At 47.8% G+C, this 18,630-nt stretch overlaps 1 protein-coding gene across 3 annotated transcripts in view; it reads left to right on the top strand.

Moving 5' to 3' along the window:
• Positions 1 to 18,630, top strand: part of adkb (adenosine kinase b) — a 144,782-nt gene that overhangs the window by 114,523 nt on the left and 11,629 nt on the right. For all 3 annotated transcript variants that reach the window (XM_048233906.1, XM_048233909.1, XM_048233908.1), the window contains one exon: positions 13,950 to 13,985. In XM_048233906.1, the coding sequence (XP_048089863.1) occupies positions 13,950 to 13,985 (36 nt within the window). The remainder of the gene's footprint in view (positions 1 to 13,949; positions 13,986 to 18,630) is intronic.

Genomic DNA, 18,630 nt, shown 5'->3' with positions numbered 1-18,630 from the left:
CCTCTGTATTTGTGAAATTATGTGGGATAGCAAAGGTTGGCTTGTCTTTCATCACACACTTTCTCTGCTGTCTTCCCTTCCCTCTCTTAACAGCTTTATGCTAAATAAAGACGCAGTGAAATTAGATTATTTTAGCAATCCCAGTTTGAATGGGCGTCTGGCAGATGAAGATTAGGAACATGTCATATTAGCGGAATTCTCTAGGCTAATTCTGCAGTAGCATGTTTCTTTCTTTTTTTCTTTCTTTCTTTCTTTCTTTCTTTCTTTCTTTCTTTTTCTGTCTATCTTTCTTTTTCTCTCTGTCCTCAGCCTCCTTTTCTTCCTCCCTCTTTTTTTTATCCTCTTTCTCTCTCTAGTTTAAATGGCGGTTCAGTGTTTAGGCTAAATTGCGGCTAGCAGAGCAGGCGCTTGCGTGTCGGGTTATATAACTCTCCCCCTCGTCACCGTGGTAATTACAGCCTTTCAGGGGGGTTGAGGGGGTGCAGGTGCCTGTCTTCCGAGGGTGCTGCCTGGCGGAGTGTTGATGGACGCTGCCGTTTCCATAGTGCCCAGCTGGAGTGGCCGAGTGAGCTATGGGTTGTGGAGGCGGGGACCACACGCGCCTCCACTTAATTGGCAAACATGGACCGCCACAACCTGGGTACACCTCTGGACTAATTGAGTCCACTCTTCCTTTCTCTCCCACTGTCTTGGCCACTCTTTTGCTTTTACTCCTCTCTTTCTCTCTCTCTCTCTTTCTCTCTCTCTCTCCTGCCTCTTTTCTGTCTCTTACCTTTTCCATCTTCCTCTCTCCTCTCTCTTTCTAACCCTGTCTCTACCCCTCTCTCTCCTTTTCCACCTCCCTCTCTCCACTCTCTCTCCCTCTCCCTACTCTCTCTCTCTCTCACTCTCTCTCTCGGAAAGAGAAATGAGGGCTCTGGACTCTTAATGGCTGCAGTTGATTAAGCCCGAGCGAGCGACACGAGTGGATTGTGCCGGAGGAAAAGGCCAAACGACGCTGACACGCGCCAGGCTGTGTCGCACCGCGCTGCTCTTTCCCGCCTCGGTGCCTCGCTAGGAAAAAAAACCCACCGCTGGAAGAGACATTCACGAGACCCTTGCAGATGGCCCATTGTGTGGAAGGTTATTACAACATGCCGAGGCTCAGATAAACATGCAGAGCGTGCAGTGATGCGAATGGTACAGTGAGAATGAGTGGCCTGTCTTACACATGTCTCTCTGTTTAAATTGAGTAGTCTGGCCATCCTTCCATCCATCCACCCTTCCATCCATTCATCCTTCCATCCACCCTTCCATCCATTCATCCTTCCATCCATTCATCCTTCCATCCATCCACCCTTCCATCCATTCATCCTTCCATCCATTCATCCTTCCACCCATCCTTCCATCCATTCATTTATCTGTACGTCTGTCTGTAATTTGTGTGTCTTTCAGTTTCTCTGTCCGCCAGCAGTCTGTCTGTCTGTCCATCCATAAAATTGTCTGTCGGTCTCAGCCTGTCTGTCTGTATCTATCAATCTTTCTCTGTCTGTCTGTCTGTCTGTCTGTCTGTTTGTCTATCTGTCTATGTATCTACCCAGCTGCATTCACTCTCTCTAACGATTGCTTTCCACTGATCTGGATGTATCCAACCTGTCTACAGCTCGATCTATATTTATCCCTTAGTTGTCTCTCTGCTGGCGAGTGCCTCTGTGCTAGAAAGGTTTCAGCACGAGCGGCGGTTGTTTTCAGCCTCATTGCTCTCTCTTATGTTCAATGCTCGGGTTACTGAGACTCCACAGAGCCCGTCTCACCTGTAACCACACACACACACACACACACACACACACACACACACACACACACACACACACACACACACACACAGACACACTCTTTCCCCTGGGCCTCATTCATAACGTCCAAGGCCAGGATAGGCAAGGGAAACCTTGCCACAGTAACCACAAACTGAATAGCTACACTCTCAGAATGGAAAGGGGTGGGGGTGGGGTGTTGCTGAGGAAGAGAAGTCAGGTTTGTGTGGTGCAGATAGGTATGCTGGGACATATTTATCCTAACTGGAATCCGTTGTCGAGAGCACGTCAACGAAGCACCAGATCACTTCAACCTTCCAGGGCTCAATCAACAAGTAGCGGAAATTACACAGCCATGTCCTCTTCACCGAGGCTCTTTGAGGACTGAAGGGCATTTGCGTACGCAGAGAGAAGGCCGGGCCTATTTTCACACCTACTTTGTATCGTCTTTCATGGCTTCAGCAAAGGCAGGAGAATGTGTGTCTGTGTGTGTGTGTCTGTGTGTGTGTGTGTGTGTGTGTGTGTGTCTGTCTATGTCTGTGTGTGCGTGTTTATGTCTGTGCCTGTGTGTGTGTGTGTTTGGGGCTAAGAGTGTTACTGAAGAGCACGTAAAGCTTTTTCACAGAAGGTTCCTGTTACGAGACTCTCCCCGGGGCCTGTTGGCTATCTGCCCTCCAAGTTCTCCATCTGCAGCAGGGCCAGTTGCGCCGGGTGGCGGGTGGTTCCTTAATAATTTTTCCAGACTGGGTGAAAAAGGTGAGTGGAAAAGGGAGAGAGAGAGAGGAGAAAGGGAGAGAGAGAGGAGAAAGGGAGAGAGAGAGAGAGGAGAAAGGGAGAGAGAGAGAAAGAAGGAGCAGTGATAGCAGCAGCACCCTGGTCCTCTGGATTGGTCATCGAGCTTTGTTTGTTTGATGGACTGCTTGGAAGCCTTATCTCCTGTGCAGGGGCCCCTTGGCTGTTTATCGCCTTGGTGACGCGCGTGTGTGTGTGTGTGTGTGTGTGTGTGTGTGTGTGTGTGTGTGTGTGTGTGTGTGTGTGTGTGTGTGTGTGTGTGCGCGCATACGTGTGCGTCTGTGTGTGTGCATTCATGCTGTCTTTCCACTTATGTTTGCATGTGTAAAACTGTGTGTTGTGTGTGTGTGTGTCTGTATACAGTATGTGTCTGTGTTTGAGCGAGCCAGAGAGAGAGAGAGACTTGCCCGTGTTCTTATCTCACAGTTGGTATCTTCAGTGAGTGTCCATGTGTGGGTGATGACAAAGTCATCAGAGTCCCTTGAAACAGCGTTATATGTAGGCAGAGTCCTAGAAAGGGCTGAGCAAGAAGTTGAGCAGCTTTCTCTGAAAGAATAAGCTTTAGTCTGTGTGTGTGTGTGTGCGCGAGAGCACACACACACACACACACACACACACACACACACACACACACACACACACACACACGCGACGCATCGCCAAGACCCACATTCACTCACCAACACACACACACACACACACACACACACATGCACACACTCTCATGCCTTCTATCGAACTTTTCCATACCCTGTTCTCCTAGTCCTCCTGGTCTCCTCTGGGTTGCCATACGTTGGTTGTTGTGTTGCTGTAGTCCACCAGTCCATCTGCTGTGTAGTGACTAGACGAGGGGGCCTCTCTGTCTGTGTGTGCCCCTGAGTGTTTCAGAGGAGACTCAGACATAAACTTGTGTGTGTGTGTGTGTGTGCGTGCACATGTGGCTGTGTATGTGTCTCCTTGTGTCCTTACACACCCTCTTGCCCACCCATGAAGAACACATTCGATTATGTTAGTTTTTGAAGAAAGCATGTGTGCCTCATATTTTGTCCCACTTCATATACTGGACAGTTTCCACAGCGGCATAATTGACTATAAGGGAATTGTTATGCTCTGTTAAGCCTACGCTCTATTCATCCAACCCTTGAGAAGAGTGTAGAACAAAGCAGAGTTTGGGTGCTAACTCCGATAGCACTTATCGCAGCTGTAGTCCAGGCCCCAGCCATAATGATCCATATTTTCACTTGTTTTTACCCCCCCTTTGGCAACCTCCAGGAGGTGCCTGTGGAGGTATGGTAAGGTTCTGACCACATGGGAGTGGATAAAGACCCTCCCCCAACACACCCTCCACTGCCTCCCCCGACAGCCCAACACACCCTCCAATCCAACCCCCCCGACAGCGGGTGGTGTCCCTGGACCTCCCTCTCCCCCGGGCCCTGCCAGCCTCTCCTCCGCTGGGATCCGAAGCCCTGGGGCCCTAACCACTGTAATCGTGCCACTGGTGGGCTGGCTCAGAACTTGAACGGCAGACTGAACCATAAAGTCTTTCAAATTGGCAGGGTTGAAGAGAGAGGTCGTCTCCGCCGTGCTGTGGATGGGAGGGAGAGAGGAAGGGAGAGAGAGAGGGAGGGAGGGAGGGCAAAAGCTGAAGCCACGGAGCACCTTAACAAGCTCCGAGACCGTGACAGCGAGTGAGAAAACAGGAAGGATGGTGCGGATGATGGTAGAGAGAAGAGGATTGGAGGAGAAGCGCTGAACAGGCAGCGGAAAGACAGAAGCACAGATAGACATGAAGGAGGAGAGGATGGAGTCCGGTGATGGTGATGGTGATGGATGATGATGATGATGATGATGATGATATGGGAAGATCAGAGCAGGTGAGAATAAGATAAGGATGAGTACTGATGGACAGGAAGGACAAAGAGAGAGAAAGAGATGAGATGAGGAGAGAGAGAGATGAGAGAGTGATGGAAAAGGATGGAGAGAGAGAGAGAGAGTGAAAGAGATGAGATAAGGAGAGAGAGAGATGAGAGAGTGATGGAAAAGGATGGAGAGAGAGAGAGAGAAAGAGATGATGGCCATCAGTCTTGGCTGCCTGTGAGGGAGACTCATTATGGTTGTGAGGGGAGGTATTAGGCGTGGAGTGGATCAGCAGCACCCAGGCTCTGCGGGGGCCGAGCCCCAGTGTACCGCAGCCACAGCAGGGGGGGTGGCAGTGCAGCACATCGCCTCGTTAGCAAGAGGTGGGGAGGGACACTCCGGTGGGACAGTTTAACACTAACAGCACTCGCTCTGACACTGCCCACAGATTCTTACGCACACACACTCGCATTCACACTCACTCACACACACACACGCACTAATACACACACAAACACACACACACACACACACACTCGACCTGCTGGTAACTCTGAGAACTGTGCCCCCCCGCCCTCTCTCAGCGCACAAACACATACACACACACACACACACACACACACTTACACACACACTTACACACACACACACACACACACACACACACAGACAGACAGACACACAGAGGCAAACACACAGGCATGCATACACATCACCCATCACCCGTAAGTTGCATTCTTATCTGAAGCTTTTTGGCATCCACCACAGTCCTTTGTTTAGCTCAGAGATAACTGTATTGCGTGTTCCCGAGCCAGTATTCCTGATCCATCAATGCCTTGTCAAAACACCACCATCACCATGAAGGCAAGCAGGGGTCAAAAGAAGTTTTCTTTCTGATTTGAGTAATTCAAATGATTTACTAATGTTCCTCCAGCTCTAATTAAGTTGAAGGTAACCCCCCCCCCCAAACACACACGCACACACACACGCGCACAAACACAAGTACATAAGTAGGCCACGTCTCTATTAGCAGTTGCGGATCAAAGCAGCTGGACTAGACACACACATCTCTGAAGAAGCCAGTCATACTTTAAGCTAGAGGCCAGAGGAATAAACAAAAGGGAAAAATGAAGTTGTTCGCCTAACTGGAGGTCTTTGACAGTTCCCCACCACACCCGTCCTGTTCTGTGTGTATGAGTTCAGACTGCGCATGAGGCCAACAAAACGAGGAGGTTAATGGCATCGGCTTCAATCAGGCGGAATGGCAAACATGTTCCTGAGCTGAAATCAATTTGGAATCGGTCGGAGAGAAGACGTTCTACAGCTCCGCGGCAACGCTGGCACGAGTCCCCCGGCGTCTTAAAGTTTCGCCCATTAGGAAAAACAGAACGTTCAGAAAGCGCTGTGTGCCAGCCTCCATGTTTAGGAGGCAATCTGGAATATGTTTTGAAAACCACACCGACTTGGAGCTGCCCTGCCGGTCCCACATGAATTGAATGAATTAGCGTTTTCTTGACCTACATTATTGTGGGCTTTTTGATTGCATCAAGTATTTTTTTCTCTCCTTTTCTCCCTCTTTCTCCCTCTCCCTCAGCCTCTCTCTCTCTCTCTCTCTCTCTCTCTCTCTCTCTCTCTCTCTCTCTCTCTCTCTCTCTTAGTGTTCCAACCTCTAGAAGAAAGAAAAAAAGGAAGACAAGGCCTCTCGGTTATTTTCCCTCTCTACAGACCTTGACACATGTTGCTTGTGTGCAAGCCTGTGAAATGGCTGGCTTTACTAAAGACTCAGCCAGTCCCATCCCTTCCCCTCTCTTCCCCCCTCTCACCCTCCCCCCACTCTCTCTCTTTCTCTCTCTCTCTCTCTCTCTCTTTCCCTCCTCGCTTTGTTTCCCACTGGCGCTCGGCCACCCCATGCCACATCAACAGATAGCGGCGTTGGACATTGTCTCCAACTTTTTTTTCTTTTTTTTCGTCTATTTTTTTGTCAAGTTAGTCCGGGCCAATTCATTAAAGCGAGGCCTTTCATCTCGGCCGCACAAATGGCTTGGATTGTTTTTAAAAGCCTTCGCTCTTCCGTTTTTCGCCGTTTGATGCTCACAAACCCCAACAGACCCGGTCTTTGTTTCTCATTATGGGGTACTGTAAGAAGCGCAAGCCAAATGTTGATACGTTTTTCGGAGGAACAGGGGAGAGGGGTGGGGGTGTGGGGTGCAGGGGATGAGAGGGATTGTATGGAGAGACACTCAGTTGTTATCCTTTAAGAAGGAACAGAATTTGGGATATCGAGGCACAAGGGATTGTTTTGTTTTCCGACTATTTGGACACAATGCTTCACCTCCCTGTTTCACATGAACATGGACCAAATCACTAGACATGCCTAAGACCTGAGAGATTAAATGTAGCTTTAGAAAGGATGTTTTTTTGATTTTGACACGGAACATCTGGATGTAATTTCCCAGGTGTTCAGTATTGACTGTGTCATGATTGAGTTTGATGGAGTTTAGACAGGTTGCTATCGACCGTCGTTTTTCTTTTCTTTTTTTTCTGTCTTTCTTTCCTTTCTATTTCTTCCTCCTCTTTTTTTGAAAAAAACGTTTCATCTCGCCTGTTTATTTTTTGAGAGACACTTGTTCGACCGTTTCCGTCATAGTGGAACGTTTTGCTCTCCCCTCCCTGCAGAGCGTCATCCTCGCAAACCACACCAAACTATTTTGTGGCATACCGACAACAAGGTTACATCCTGTTCCGTTTGCACAACCCACAAGTCCATATCCTGTTAGAGATTTGTTTGTTTGTGTGTTCTTGTGTGTTAGACGTGCTCCTGTGTAAAGTAGCTCTTAACCTTCAAATCACCCTTGGAACCAAGGGGCTAAAGACCCAACAAAGCCAGGGTAAAGACCACTCTCTCTGCTGGTCCCTCTCAGTGAGATGAATTGTGACTGGATGAACAGTGTGTGTGTGGGGGGTGTTAAAGAGGTGGGGGTGCAGTCATTACTGTCACTCTGTAATGGAAGAGGCACTTGGGCGGGCGTGTGACGGGGCGAAACCGTACAACTGACCTGATGGCTCTGGGGGTGAACTCAGGCGGTTGCCATGCAACGGTGTTTGTTTTTATGTTGCTTGGTTGTCACGGCGCAAGCCGCAGGCCCCGCTGCAGGAAGGCTGTGGCCGGTGTTTCTCGCCTACCTCCTGTTTTGATAAAGGAGGACAATTCTCTCTCTCTCTCTCTCTCTCTCTCTCTCTCCCTCTCCCTCTCTAAGTGGCTGTAAAAGATGTGAGCTGGCATTTAGGTGGACGAAAAACCCCTCACTAATGGCTAATGAAGATGAAATTGCGTCTGGGTGGGGGGGAAACATAGAGGTCTGCTATTAGGAATTAGAGGAAGTACACTTGAGCGTGTCCTCCTACTGTCTGTCTATGTTCACTTAACGTCATACCTCATTGGCCATAACCAGCAGTTTGGATGCCATGTTATGACACAGGTCAGGCAATCATGTGAATTTTCGCTTTGCCAAACACAAACGCCTGAGTATAACGCAGCACATTGAGTACTTCAGCTAATCCTGACAACCACCGATACACTTTCACTACACTTCTATGGTTTGTCTACCTGGGTGAATATTTTGTCTGCTGCTGCTGCTGTTTTCCTGTTGTCCAATGCCTGTTGTTGTTGTTGTTTATTCAAGGGGTGGCACTCTGCAAAAGATGCCATTGAACTGCACACTGTCACTTTAATGTCCCCTATGACAATAAACCACTTGACTGACTGACCAGACTTGGCAAAGTCCCTCTGGTGTAACCATATCCAGCCGAGTCTTTATTGGCTTCAAGACCTGCACATATTTCTCTCCACCTTTTCAGCCAGGGTCTAGTCCTGTACTTAACAATCATTTAATATTAATGGTATGTAATAAGCACCTGCTTCTGGATTTGCAAGGCAGCTCTATAGGGCAGGAAATGGAGTGACAAATCCATTTCCTGCCCTATATGCTATAACTGGTTTCCCTGGCGTGTCCCCGTCTTGTTCAGAGTGACACTGTGCTGATCAGCATAGCATTATACTGAGGAATGAATCACAGGCAAGGGAGAGAAAAAGCATGGTTGTTACCTGTAGCATTAATGCGCCTCTTATGTGCAAATTAAATTAAACCTTTTTTTTCACTCTTGACATGTAATTACGCTAATTGAGTTAATCAGGTAATGATGCTTGACCTCATATTAATGGTGACAGTTTCTGCGGTTTTATTCATTTCTGAAACTACACAACGAAATGAAATGAGTGAGATGAAAGAGCTTTTTTTTCCCCCTCTCCCTTAGTCATTTATGTCTGTTATTTATTTGATCTCTTAAAAAGCTCCCTTTTTCAGTGAAGTCATCTGTTCCACAAATCCAGAACAAATGTGAGAAGAAGAAGAAGGAGGAGAAGGAGATGGAGGGCTAGGAAGAGGAAAAAAAGATTTCATATTCTCGTCACGTCTCGGAGGGGAAACTAGCGCGGAGTGAATCGGTTTACTCCTCACATTCCACCATAAACACACTCCAGCACCCCCAGACACACACACACACACACACACACACACATACACATGCACAACCCAGCCCCCTCTGCCTGTCATGAAAGGCCTCCAAAAAAAGGGAAATAAACACAGCCTTCGTTGTAAATAACTTGTCAGGGCCAAACTCCTCAGTATTAACCCCCTACCCCACCCCCACCCCTCACCACCACCACCACCACCAAACCCCTTCCAGCCTTTACTGCCACCCATAACCCCCCGCCACCCCCCACCCTACACCTCCCATCCCCAATGTCAAACACAATTCAATTTCTGCTTCAACATCAGCTTGGGCTAACGCAGTCAAGCAAATGCCTATTTTTCCCCCTGAAACGGCCCTGGGGGGACTTTGTCTTTCTCTTATTCTTTTCTATCCCCCCTTCCCTTTTCTAGTTATCAACTTTTATTAACCTTCGCTCTAGCTTTCGCTCTGTCAGAGCAGTATTCTCAGTGAAACACCCCCCCCCCCCCAGCGAAATGGGATTTTTACCCCCCACCCAGTGTCAAATGTTCAGTAACTCATTACACGCCAGTGGCTGTGTACCAATCTCAGCCGTCCTCCTCCTAGCCGCTAGCTCAGTGGGGACCGCTGGTGTGGTGGGTCGATTACCTGGAGCTCATACTATTCCTTTGCTCTTGGAATTATCAATTATGGCTCGACTTTCAGGACCATGGAGGTCTCACCTGAAATCGTGCTCTCTGGATTTTTATTTTTTTTTGCCAAATATTCACTCGCTAATCCTTTTTCTTTGCAGTTTTTTTTTTCTTTTCTTTTTTTGAGGCAGCGATCCCTTTAAATTTGAATCAAAAACACTGCCACTCAGCCCCTGCTGTGTTAATCAAAAGTTGAGTGCATAATTTGTTAATTTGAGTATGTGATGTATTAACACAAAAAAGGAGAGATTGGGAGAATGGATCTTTGGGGTGCCAAAGGAAGTGTGTCGTCTCAAAAGGCTTGGGGAGAGAGAGCACAAAACACTCCTTTTGTTGTTTTTGTTGGCTCATCATGTGGGTCCTTTTCTTTCTTTTTTTTTGTTTGTGTTTTTTTTTTTTCTCTCAGACTGTGAGTGGAAATTCCCATGAGCTCCATTTGAGAGGCTGGAGGGGGTGGAGGGGGGGCATAATACCCTTTAGAGAGTGGGATATTTCCTACCCCTACCTCCCCACCCTCCACCCACCCCACCCCTCTATTCACGCAGACCCGTCCCACCCTCCTCTCAGTCTCATCCCACTTCGTCGCCACCACCACCACCACTAACCGCCGCCAGTCGTCCCTGTAAAAATAGAAAGTGAGACGCTGGGAGTGAAATCTCGCGCTTGTTGTTGTACCAAGCGTGCCTTTCGCCGTTCACTCTTTCCTCCACCCCAGCACCCCTCCTCTCTGCTCTGCCTCTCCTGCCAGGGCCCAGGGTTTTCGGATTGTTAGCTTAAGCTGTCTAAAAATATCTCTCTGCCTCCACCCACACACCCACACCCCACCCCACCTCACCCCAACCTTTTTTTTTTTTTTTTGACAACGCTCATACATTTTGATAGCTTCATATTAACTATGAGGCTTCCACTGCGCAAGAGTCGACATTTCAAAGGCCCCTCTTGTTATCTTTCATGTCGAACAGCGGCCATGAGAGACACCTAGGCGTAATGAGCAGGTCGGCATCAAAAGGACTCTTAGAAGGAATCTGAGGTTCTTTCTCCCCGCAATTTCTAACATAGACAGACGAAAATCGTGTAGGTCGACCAACTTTTTGAAATAATAAAGAAATGATTAAATAAAGTAATTGCACTGGGTATGGAGCTTGGATAAAAATGACTGGGGCTAATCTGACAGGGTGAATCGTGACGTGAGGGCGTCGGGATGCAGCGGTTGTTCGGCGGTGATGGCGGTGGTGGCAGCAGCGGTGTCACCTTGGCTGCTCACTCCAAGTCACTGCTAAAGGGACGGCAAGTCCTCTGCAGACGTCCTCCACCACCAAGAGCGATTAATAAATCATCAGCCCTTAATGAAGCCAAGAAGTCTTCATCGTTCTTTGCGCCGTGTCTGCCGCAGCGCAGCAGAGCAGGGCTGAGCAGCCGTCTCCCCGGCCCTCCAGGATTCTGGCACTACGGCTAAATCACCGCCCAATCGGCGTCTCGCCGCTTCTCCACAGTTGTCTCTGCCGTGGTGGAACTACGGCCATCTTTCATTGCATGCCCAACATGACTCAGGCTTTGCCCCCACCAGCAACCCTTGTCTCAGGAAATCCCTCCCAGCGACTTTTATTTTATTCACCACACTCAGGTCTAACCAAAACCACATATTTTGACATGTGCCCAAGGATTTATTTTACCATTGCCAGCCTGTCAGATGCCATTAATCCAGCTGCTTACTGCTCCCTTCTCTAACCTTAGTTGTAATGCTTTGCTAAACATGTTTACTATGTGATGTTTTATGCAAAGCATTCGCAGCTCCAGGAAAATGGGCCTTGTAAAATATGAACTGTATGATCATTAGTATTAAAAACAGTAATGGATCAATTTACTGGTCAACGTCTGGCTGTCTGTCTCGTAGACATCAGAGTTTTGGCAAGGAAGACTTTTGTTAGTCATTCTAGTGCGGCTTGACATTAGTGCTTGATTGCAACAGGTCAAAAAGCGACTGTTTGCAGGGAGGTGGAATGAAAGGTAATGACTGTGACTTGGCTCGAGACGGGATGGATTTGTTAATGCGACTCATCTGTCATGGATCCATGTGTATTAGTTCATTTGTTTACTTCGTTGGCCAAAGAACTTTACCCATTTTCTAATGCCTCTTCAATCACCATAGAAAGTGTTTGCATCCCCTAAAAATCAAGGAGATCTTTTTTTTTTCTTCTTCTTCTTCTTGGAGGACAAAAAGTCCTCTCTCTCTCATGTTCTGCTGGGATTGAGTCCATTTGTGGTGCAGACCAAAGTAGTCTCTCGCTGAGCACTACTTCCTCTCTCTCTAGAGTCCCAAGATGCCCAATGGGCAAATTGGAATTTAAGTATGCCATGTCTCTTTAACAAACACACATACACACACACACACACACACACACACACACACACACACACACACACACACACACACATACACACACACGTCTGAACAGGTCCCCTGATACACTTCAGTAATCTGTGTGTTTATTCAAAATCCCAAACAGTGGAACAATCTCCACCAGGGTGGCACAGAACGTCGGCTCCTCGCTGCTATGGTGCCAGTTCTGCTACCCAGAGGAATAAAGGAAACCCCCCCAACCCCCCACGTCACCACCACCCCCTTTTTCATAATCACAGTGCTGATCTACTAATCAGGTTTTTACAATTGAAAAATGGATTCAGCCTATTCATGTTCTCCACACTCCCACTCTCTTCATTTCTGTTGGAAAGGGTGAGCAGAAAAGGTCTCTCTTTAACAAGGCGCATGAATGGCAACTGACAATAACCAGTACAGGCTGTTCTTAATGGTCGGCGCCCAAAGGCCAGGACGTACATCCGTGCGATGTCCGCGGCGGAGGCGATGGAAGAATAAACTGGCGCGCTGCGCTAGTCTGAGGCGGGGTTCAAAGGTCACCTCATTGAGAAAATTGAGCCCTTTATTAAAGCACTAATGAAAGACTTTACATAGCCATTTTTCCACGTCCCTCCTCCTCCTCCTCCTCCTCCTCCTCCCTCTTCATCCTCCCATTCGTCTTCGTCTTTAGTCATCATTTAGCACACATTAGCTCCCATGCTTGTGTACGGTCGGGCCACGGAGCTGAAAGTGTTCTGTTGGCTGTCAAGGCTCTCAGAGTTGCCGGGGTGAACTCGCACAGGCTAAAGGTGGTTGTGTTCAGAGCTTCATTAGCTGATCTGGAGCCCTGGTGTTAGTGTGGAGTGTCCCTGGGGACTACTACCAATGCTTTGCTCTCTCTCTCTCTCTCTCTCTCTCTCTCTCTCTCTCTCTCTCTCTCTCTCTCTCTCTCTCTCTCTCTCTCTCTCTCTCTCTCTCTCTCTCTCTCTCTCTCTCTCTCTCTATATATATATATATATATATATATATATATATATATATATATATATATATATATATATTTCTCTCTCTCTCCCTCTCTATCTATCTTTTCTCTCTCTCTCTCTCTCTCTCTCTCTCTCTCTCTCTCTGTATCTCTCTCTCTCTCTCTCTGGGCGGTCCCTCAGGTCAGGCCGTGGGACTCAGCCGAAGCTTCCCCTGCTGTAATTGGGTCATTAAGCGGGCCCTGCGTCGAGGAGCTGCCTCTCCCGGAGCTGGAGATGAATGGAAGGCAGCTTGGGGATGGGACTGCCTGATTGATTTTAGCGTCTGGTGCTGAGCACTCAGGACTGGAGCCCGGGTTTGAAAGTTTCGGGGATGTTCATCTCTCCTCTCTCTCTCTCTCTCTCTCTCTCTCTCTCTCTATCAGCGGTATATAATGGCTGGCTGTATGAGGCGTGTGTTGCTCATATGTCCCTCAGCTGTAAGGGTAGGAGTGTAAATACCAAGCTAAATGAAAGGAAGTGCTTGTGGAGCACTTGGGGTTTTTTTCTCGCTCTCTGCTCTTGTGTTGAGAGGTTAGAGGGTAGAGATGTGCGTGGGCATTGTGCTGTCACACAGGTGCAGTCGTCCTTGAATACTAATAGACCCTGGTGAGGTTTTTTTTTTTAAATAATTATTATTATTATTATTATTATTTTATGTTTAATAGCGGAACTAAATGTGAATAGGCGGCCATGGAGCTTCTCAATCTCCCGAAGTGGCAAACCGCTTGAGATAAGCAGTGGAGGAGAAAGTGAGACGTCTTGAGTGTCACTGTCTGACGAAACACACACACACACACACACACACACACACACACACACACACACACAGACCCATCTGCACACTCCACCACATTTTTTTTTTTCCCCAAGCCCCCACTTCTCTATGCCTGATAATTAACGTCCCATTTGTGCTTTGTTGCAGGAGGCAGCCACGTTTGCCCGAGAGCAAGGCTTTGAGGTGAGTTGACCGACAATTGTGCCCTCAACAGATCCTTAAAAAAAGGTTTGTGTGTGTGCATGTGTTTTTTTTTATATTCTTCCTCTTTTTTCTGCTTATAATGAAGTTCTTTTTTGGACAGTGATTGATGTGCTATTATACTCTCCGGGCCTTGCAGCAGTTGCCATGGCAACCTGGCAGTCGTCATGGTTTCTTTGTTCAGCCGGCACTCTCTGCGCCCGCTCCCTCCCTCGCTCGCTCTCCCTCTGCCTCTCTCTCTTCCCCCTCTCTCTCACTCTCTCCTTCATCCTCCCTCTCTTTATCTTCCTGCCGCTCTCTCTCACTCACTCTTTCCCTCCCTCCCTCACCCTGCCTCTCCTTCTCACTCTACCCCCACCCTCTCTCTCTCTCCCTCCCATCTCTGTGCTTCTCTCCTCTGTCCTATCTATCTCTCCTTCACCCTCTCTCCTCTCCCTCCATCTCTTTCCTCCCTCTCTCCATCTCTCTCTCCCTCTCTCTCTCCATTTCTCTCTCTTTCTCTCTGTGCCGTGTTGTGACGCACACTCAGCTAGGGCTGCACCCAACATCGCCTACAGATGTTATTTATTGAATTTTGAAAAGCCTCTCGGGAAGCCAGGGGAAGCTGGGCACGGCTTCAAGCCTTCCTCCACTGCGGCGGGGGCTTGTCAGGTTGCCGGGTGTAAAAAGCCTGCTCATTAGTCGCATTACGCTGGAGGATGATACTCCTCCCGCCTCCACCACCACACACACACACACACACACACATAAATGCAAATACACACATACATAAACACGTACACATACACACGTGCACACACACACACACACACATACAAATGCGCTCAAATGCACAGTGGGAGTACACACATGGCTAAACAGTAGAGAAACATGCACTCCTTTTAATAACCAAATCACTGCCACCTGTGGTTTTGGATTATGCAAATGGAAATTACAGTGCTTGTTATTACATACAATGTACTTGTAACAAGACGAGAGGGCCGCTTCCTCAGTCGTGAAGTGGTAGCTTCATTTTAGCTTTTCGTTTGCTTCTCCTCTTCTCCCCTCCTCTCTCTCTCTCTCCCTTTCCCCCCTCCCCTCATCTCAGTCAGATGCTTAAGAGTCTTCCAGTACCGTTTTTGCGGCATGACTTCAGATGGAAGAGGGTTTTTTTTTTTTTTTTTTTCAGTGTACTCAGATGGAAGCTCAGGCATTTTTCTCATTTATTTATTTATTTATTTATGGCTTTTTCCCTTTCTCTCTTCCTCTCTCTCTCTCTCCCTCTCTCTCCCCCCCTCCTCCCTCTTGTGAAGCTCTCTTCCTTGCCTTTCTGCTCTGTATGAATAATTGTCATCCTGAATCACTTAAGGTGTGATCAACGTGACTGGAATGAAAGCGACCCTTGATAGCAGTGACAGGTTTTCCGTTTTTTGTTTTTTCCTCACAGTGTAAGAGACTGACTGACTGACTGACTGAATGAAAGGCAGTGAGAGTGAGTGAGCGAGTGAATGAAATCTGGAGAGTGAGTGAAAGATAGAGTGACTGAGTGTCAGAAAGAGAGAGAGAGAGAGTGTGTGTGTGATTGAGTGAACTGGTGAACGCTCCAGACCGTACACATCAGAGGAAGTAAATACAAAGGGCAGAACATTGACGCACGCCGTGGTAACCACTTCACTGACATTTTCCGTGTCAACCTGATTTGCCGGAGCACTTTGCCAAATTGCGATCGGCGAATGCGATTTTCCCTGATAATGGCAGCTTGCATGGGCTCTCATTGGGGATGATGGATTCAAGATGTGTGCTTTCCCCTTTGGGGATCTCTTTTCTGTCTCCCCCTCTTGTGTTGGAAAGACAAGTCTAGACAAAAGGGTAATAATAATGAATATCTATACATGCGTGTGTGTGAAGAGTGAAATATAGATCAAACACACAATCCATTGACTTTCTGGGCCAAAGAAACTCACATTGATTGAATTCTTTCAATTTACTGTCAAGAGGGGAAAAAAGAGAGGCAAAATTGCATGTTGATATAGTTTGCACTACCTTGTCAAATATCCCCTCCTCATCTGCCTGACAAGTCTTTAATATTGAGTTAGACTGTGCATCGACACTACTGATTAAACGAGATCAATGACGGCCAGCGCAGCATCAGGTGGCTTGTTAATCACCATTTTCCTTTGGTAGCACGGGGAGGTGAAAAGCAGTCATTTTTATTATCTCCGTAGACATCACAGGGGAGCCCGGCAAGGCCCCTGTCCGATAGTCATCTCTCTCTCTCTCTCTGTCTTTTTAAATAGCCCGGCCGCACCAAGCAATCTGCTGAAGTGTGGTAATTGAATCTTTCCCCCACCCCCCCACCCCCTCCCCATCATCATCTCACAAACACTTTTCTAGGGAAGATCAATTTTTCATTAGCTCCAATAGAGACGCCGACTTTTTGAACGTGACTAGTAAAGATGTGAACGTTCTGTGCTCATGAAAAGGGCTTTGCTTTGTTGTTTGTTTCCTTCACCTGTGGAACAACAAAGGAAATTGTGTAGCCAATTCAACATTGATCTGGCCCTCTAGAATTAATGGCACATTTGCATTCAGATAAGAGCTTGCAATAAGGAGTACATCTCATCACATAAAAATAATAAGAGACTGGTTAGTTAGCTAGTTGGTAACAGGTCAACTAACACAGTTGCACATTTTTAACTTTATTGTTACTTTGTTGGCAGTGGTGTCCAAATCCTTTTTTTTTTTTTTTAAGTTTATTTTTTGAGCTTTTGCTTTTAATTGAGTTAGGAGAGTAAAGAGATGGGATTGGAAAATAACCACAGGTCATAATCGAACCAAGGTCCCCGTGGGCACTTAGACCTGAATGTGGCATGGATGCTGCTGGTCCCCATGGACACTTAGACCTGAACGTGGCATGGATGCTGCTGCTTGTGCCACAGCTCCTCTTGTCCAGAGCCCTTTTATAGCAGTGTTTTGTTAAATCCATGAATGAGACCTAATTGCCTGACCCTCACCTCCCAGGTTACCCAAAGCCATTTATAATTAACGGATATATGTAAGAAAGCTCTTTAAAAGTGTGCACCTTAATTCTAGTCACTGCCAAAGGCCTGATAGAAGGAGAGGAGTGTCAGGCTTGTAACGACCATACGTAATTGAATAGATCGAGTGAGTGAGTGGATGAGTGAGTGAGCAAGGAGGTGTGTGTGTGTGTGTCTTCTGTGTTAAACGGATGGACGCAGGAGGGCTTAATCACAGTGACCGATCACTCTCCACCGTGGCCTGCTAGCCTCCTTCCAAATTATCCTCCCCATTAGTGCACACTTCCGAGCTCCTTACCCCCCTCCCCCCCCCCCCCAGACATCTCTCTGTGTCCCTGTACTCCCTTACCCCCCAATGTCCCCGGACTGATGACTGATTTAAAGGACGTTTGGGGACACAGTGAGCAGCGTTTCAGCCCACCCAGTCAGGGCGTTAAGTGTTCCTCGACCTTGCTGCTCACTATCCCCACACACACACACACACACAGTCCACCCCCCCACCCCCCCCCCCGTCATCGTGTTTTAATGAGAGCGTGGGGCTAATTAAGAAGTGCTGTGCTCCTTTGAGCAAGTTTAGGAAATGGCCTCTTTCATTTTCGGTTTCTTTCTTTCTTTATTTATTTTTCGCTCCATGCTAGGGAAGCTCCGTCTGACGTGGGATTTGGTGATGTGGTGCCACTAGGGAACAGGCATTTGGCATTTTGTTGACTGACTGCGTGCGATTGTTTGTTTTGGTTGTGTGTGTGCGGTGGCTAAACTGGCGAACACAGCTGCGCCGTGGAGCCCAGGTAGCATCTGGGAATAGGGTTCAAAGTTCAAATGTTCAAAGACAGTGGGCGGGCCAGAAATTGATATAGCAATCTATATGTCATCATGTGACATGTCATCAATACCCCGGCGCCAAGTATTGATATTTTTTATGAAGCCTAGAGCCTCAAATAGATTTTCCCCTGTGGGCACCCCTTGCCATTTCAAGTGGCACTACCTCATCAGTCCAGATGGCGATGTTGAGGAAATTGATGAGTATAGGCAGAAAATGGCGGCGATGGTGATGGCGTCCTTATCGCTGGCGATGTACAATGGCGGTACATTACATCTTAGCACCTGATCGTGGATGATATTGTGAGGTGCCCCCTGGGATTCTTGCTACTCACAGACAGAAGGTTTGCTGTCATGCCATATGTGGGTGGGAATTTGAGTGCTTTCTCCGGAACAGGTACTGTTCAGAGATGCACATCTCAGGAGGCGTTTGGATTGGATAATGTGGTAGAGGGAGGGGTGTGTGTGCATGTTTTGGAGGGTGTGTGTGTGGGGGGGGGGAGTCTCGTTTCAGACACTGCCATGTAAGCCAATGTTTCCCCCCCCCAACGGCTTTTATTACTGTGCTCAATTCAAGCCAGAGAATCCGAGTCAATGGAGGGGTTATGAGCTGGTGAGCGCTTTGGAGCTGAGACCTGTTCCCAGGTGTGAGTTGTAGGCAGGTGAAGGCTCCAAAAGCAGCTGTCACCTCTCATCTTTAGTTAGGGTTGGATGGGGGTGAGGCGAGGCGACGGATGCTCCTTCTGGGCGTCTACCCCCGTAGCTACAGTCCCACATAGACGAGGAGAGAT

Source organism: Alosa alosa, chromosome 22 (assembly GCF_017589495.1).
Source record: "Alosa alosa isolate M-15738 ecotype Scorff River chromosome 22, AALO_Geno_1.1, whole genome shotgun sequence".
NCBI classification, from domain to species: domain Eukaryota; kingdom Metazoa; phylum Chordata; class Actinopteri; order Clupeiformes; family Clupeidae; genus Alosa; species Alosa alosa.
This window is presented reverse-complemented; position numbering and strand designations above follow the sequence as displayed.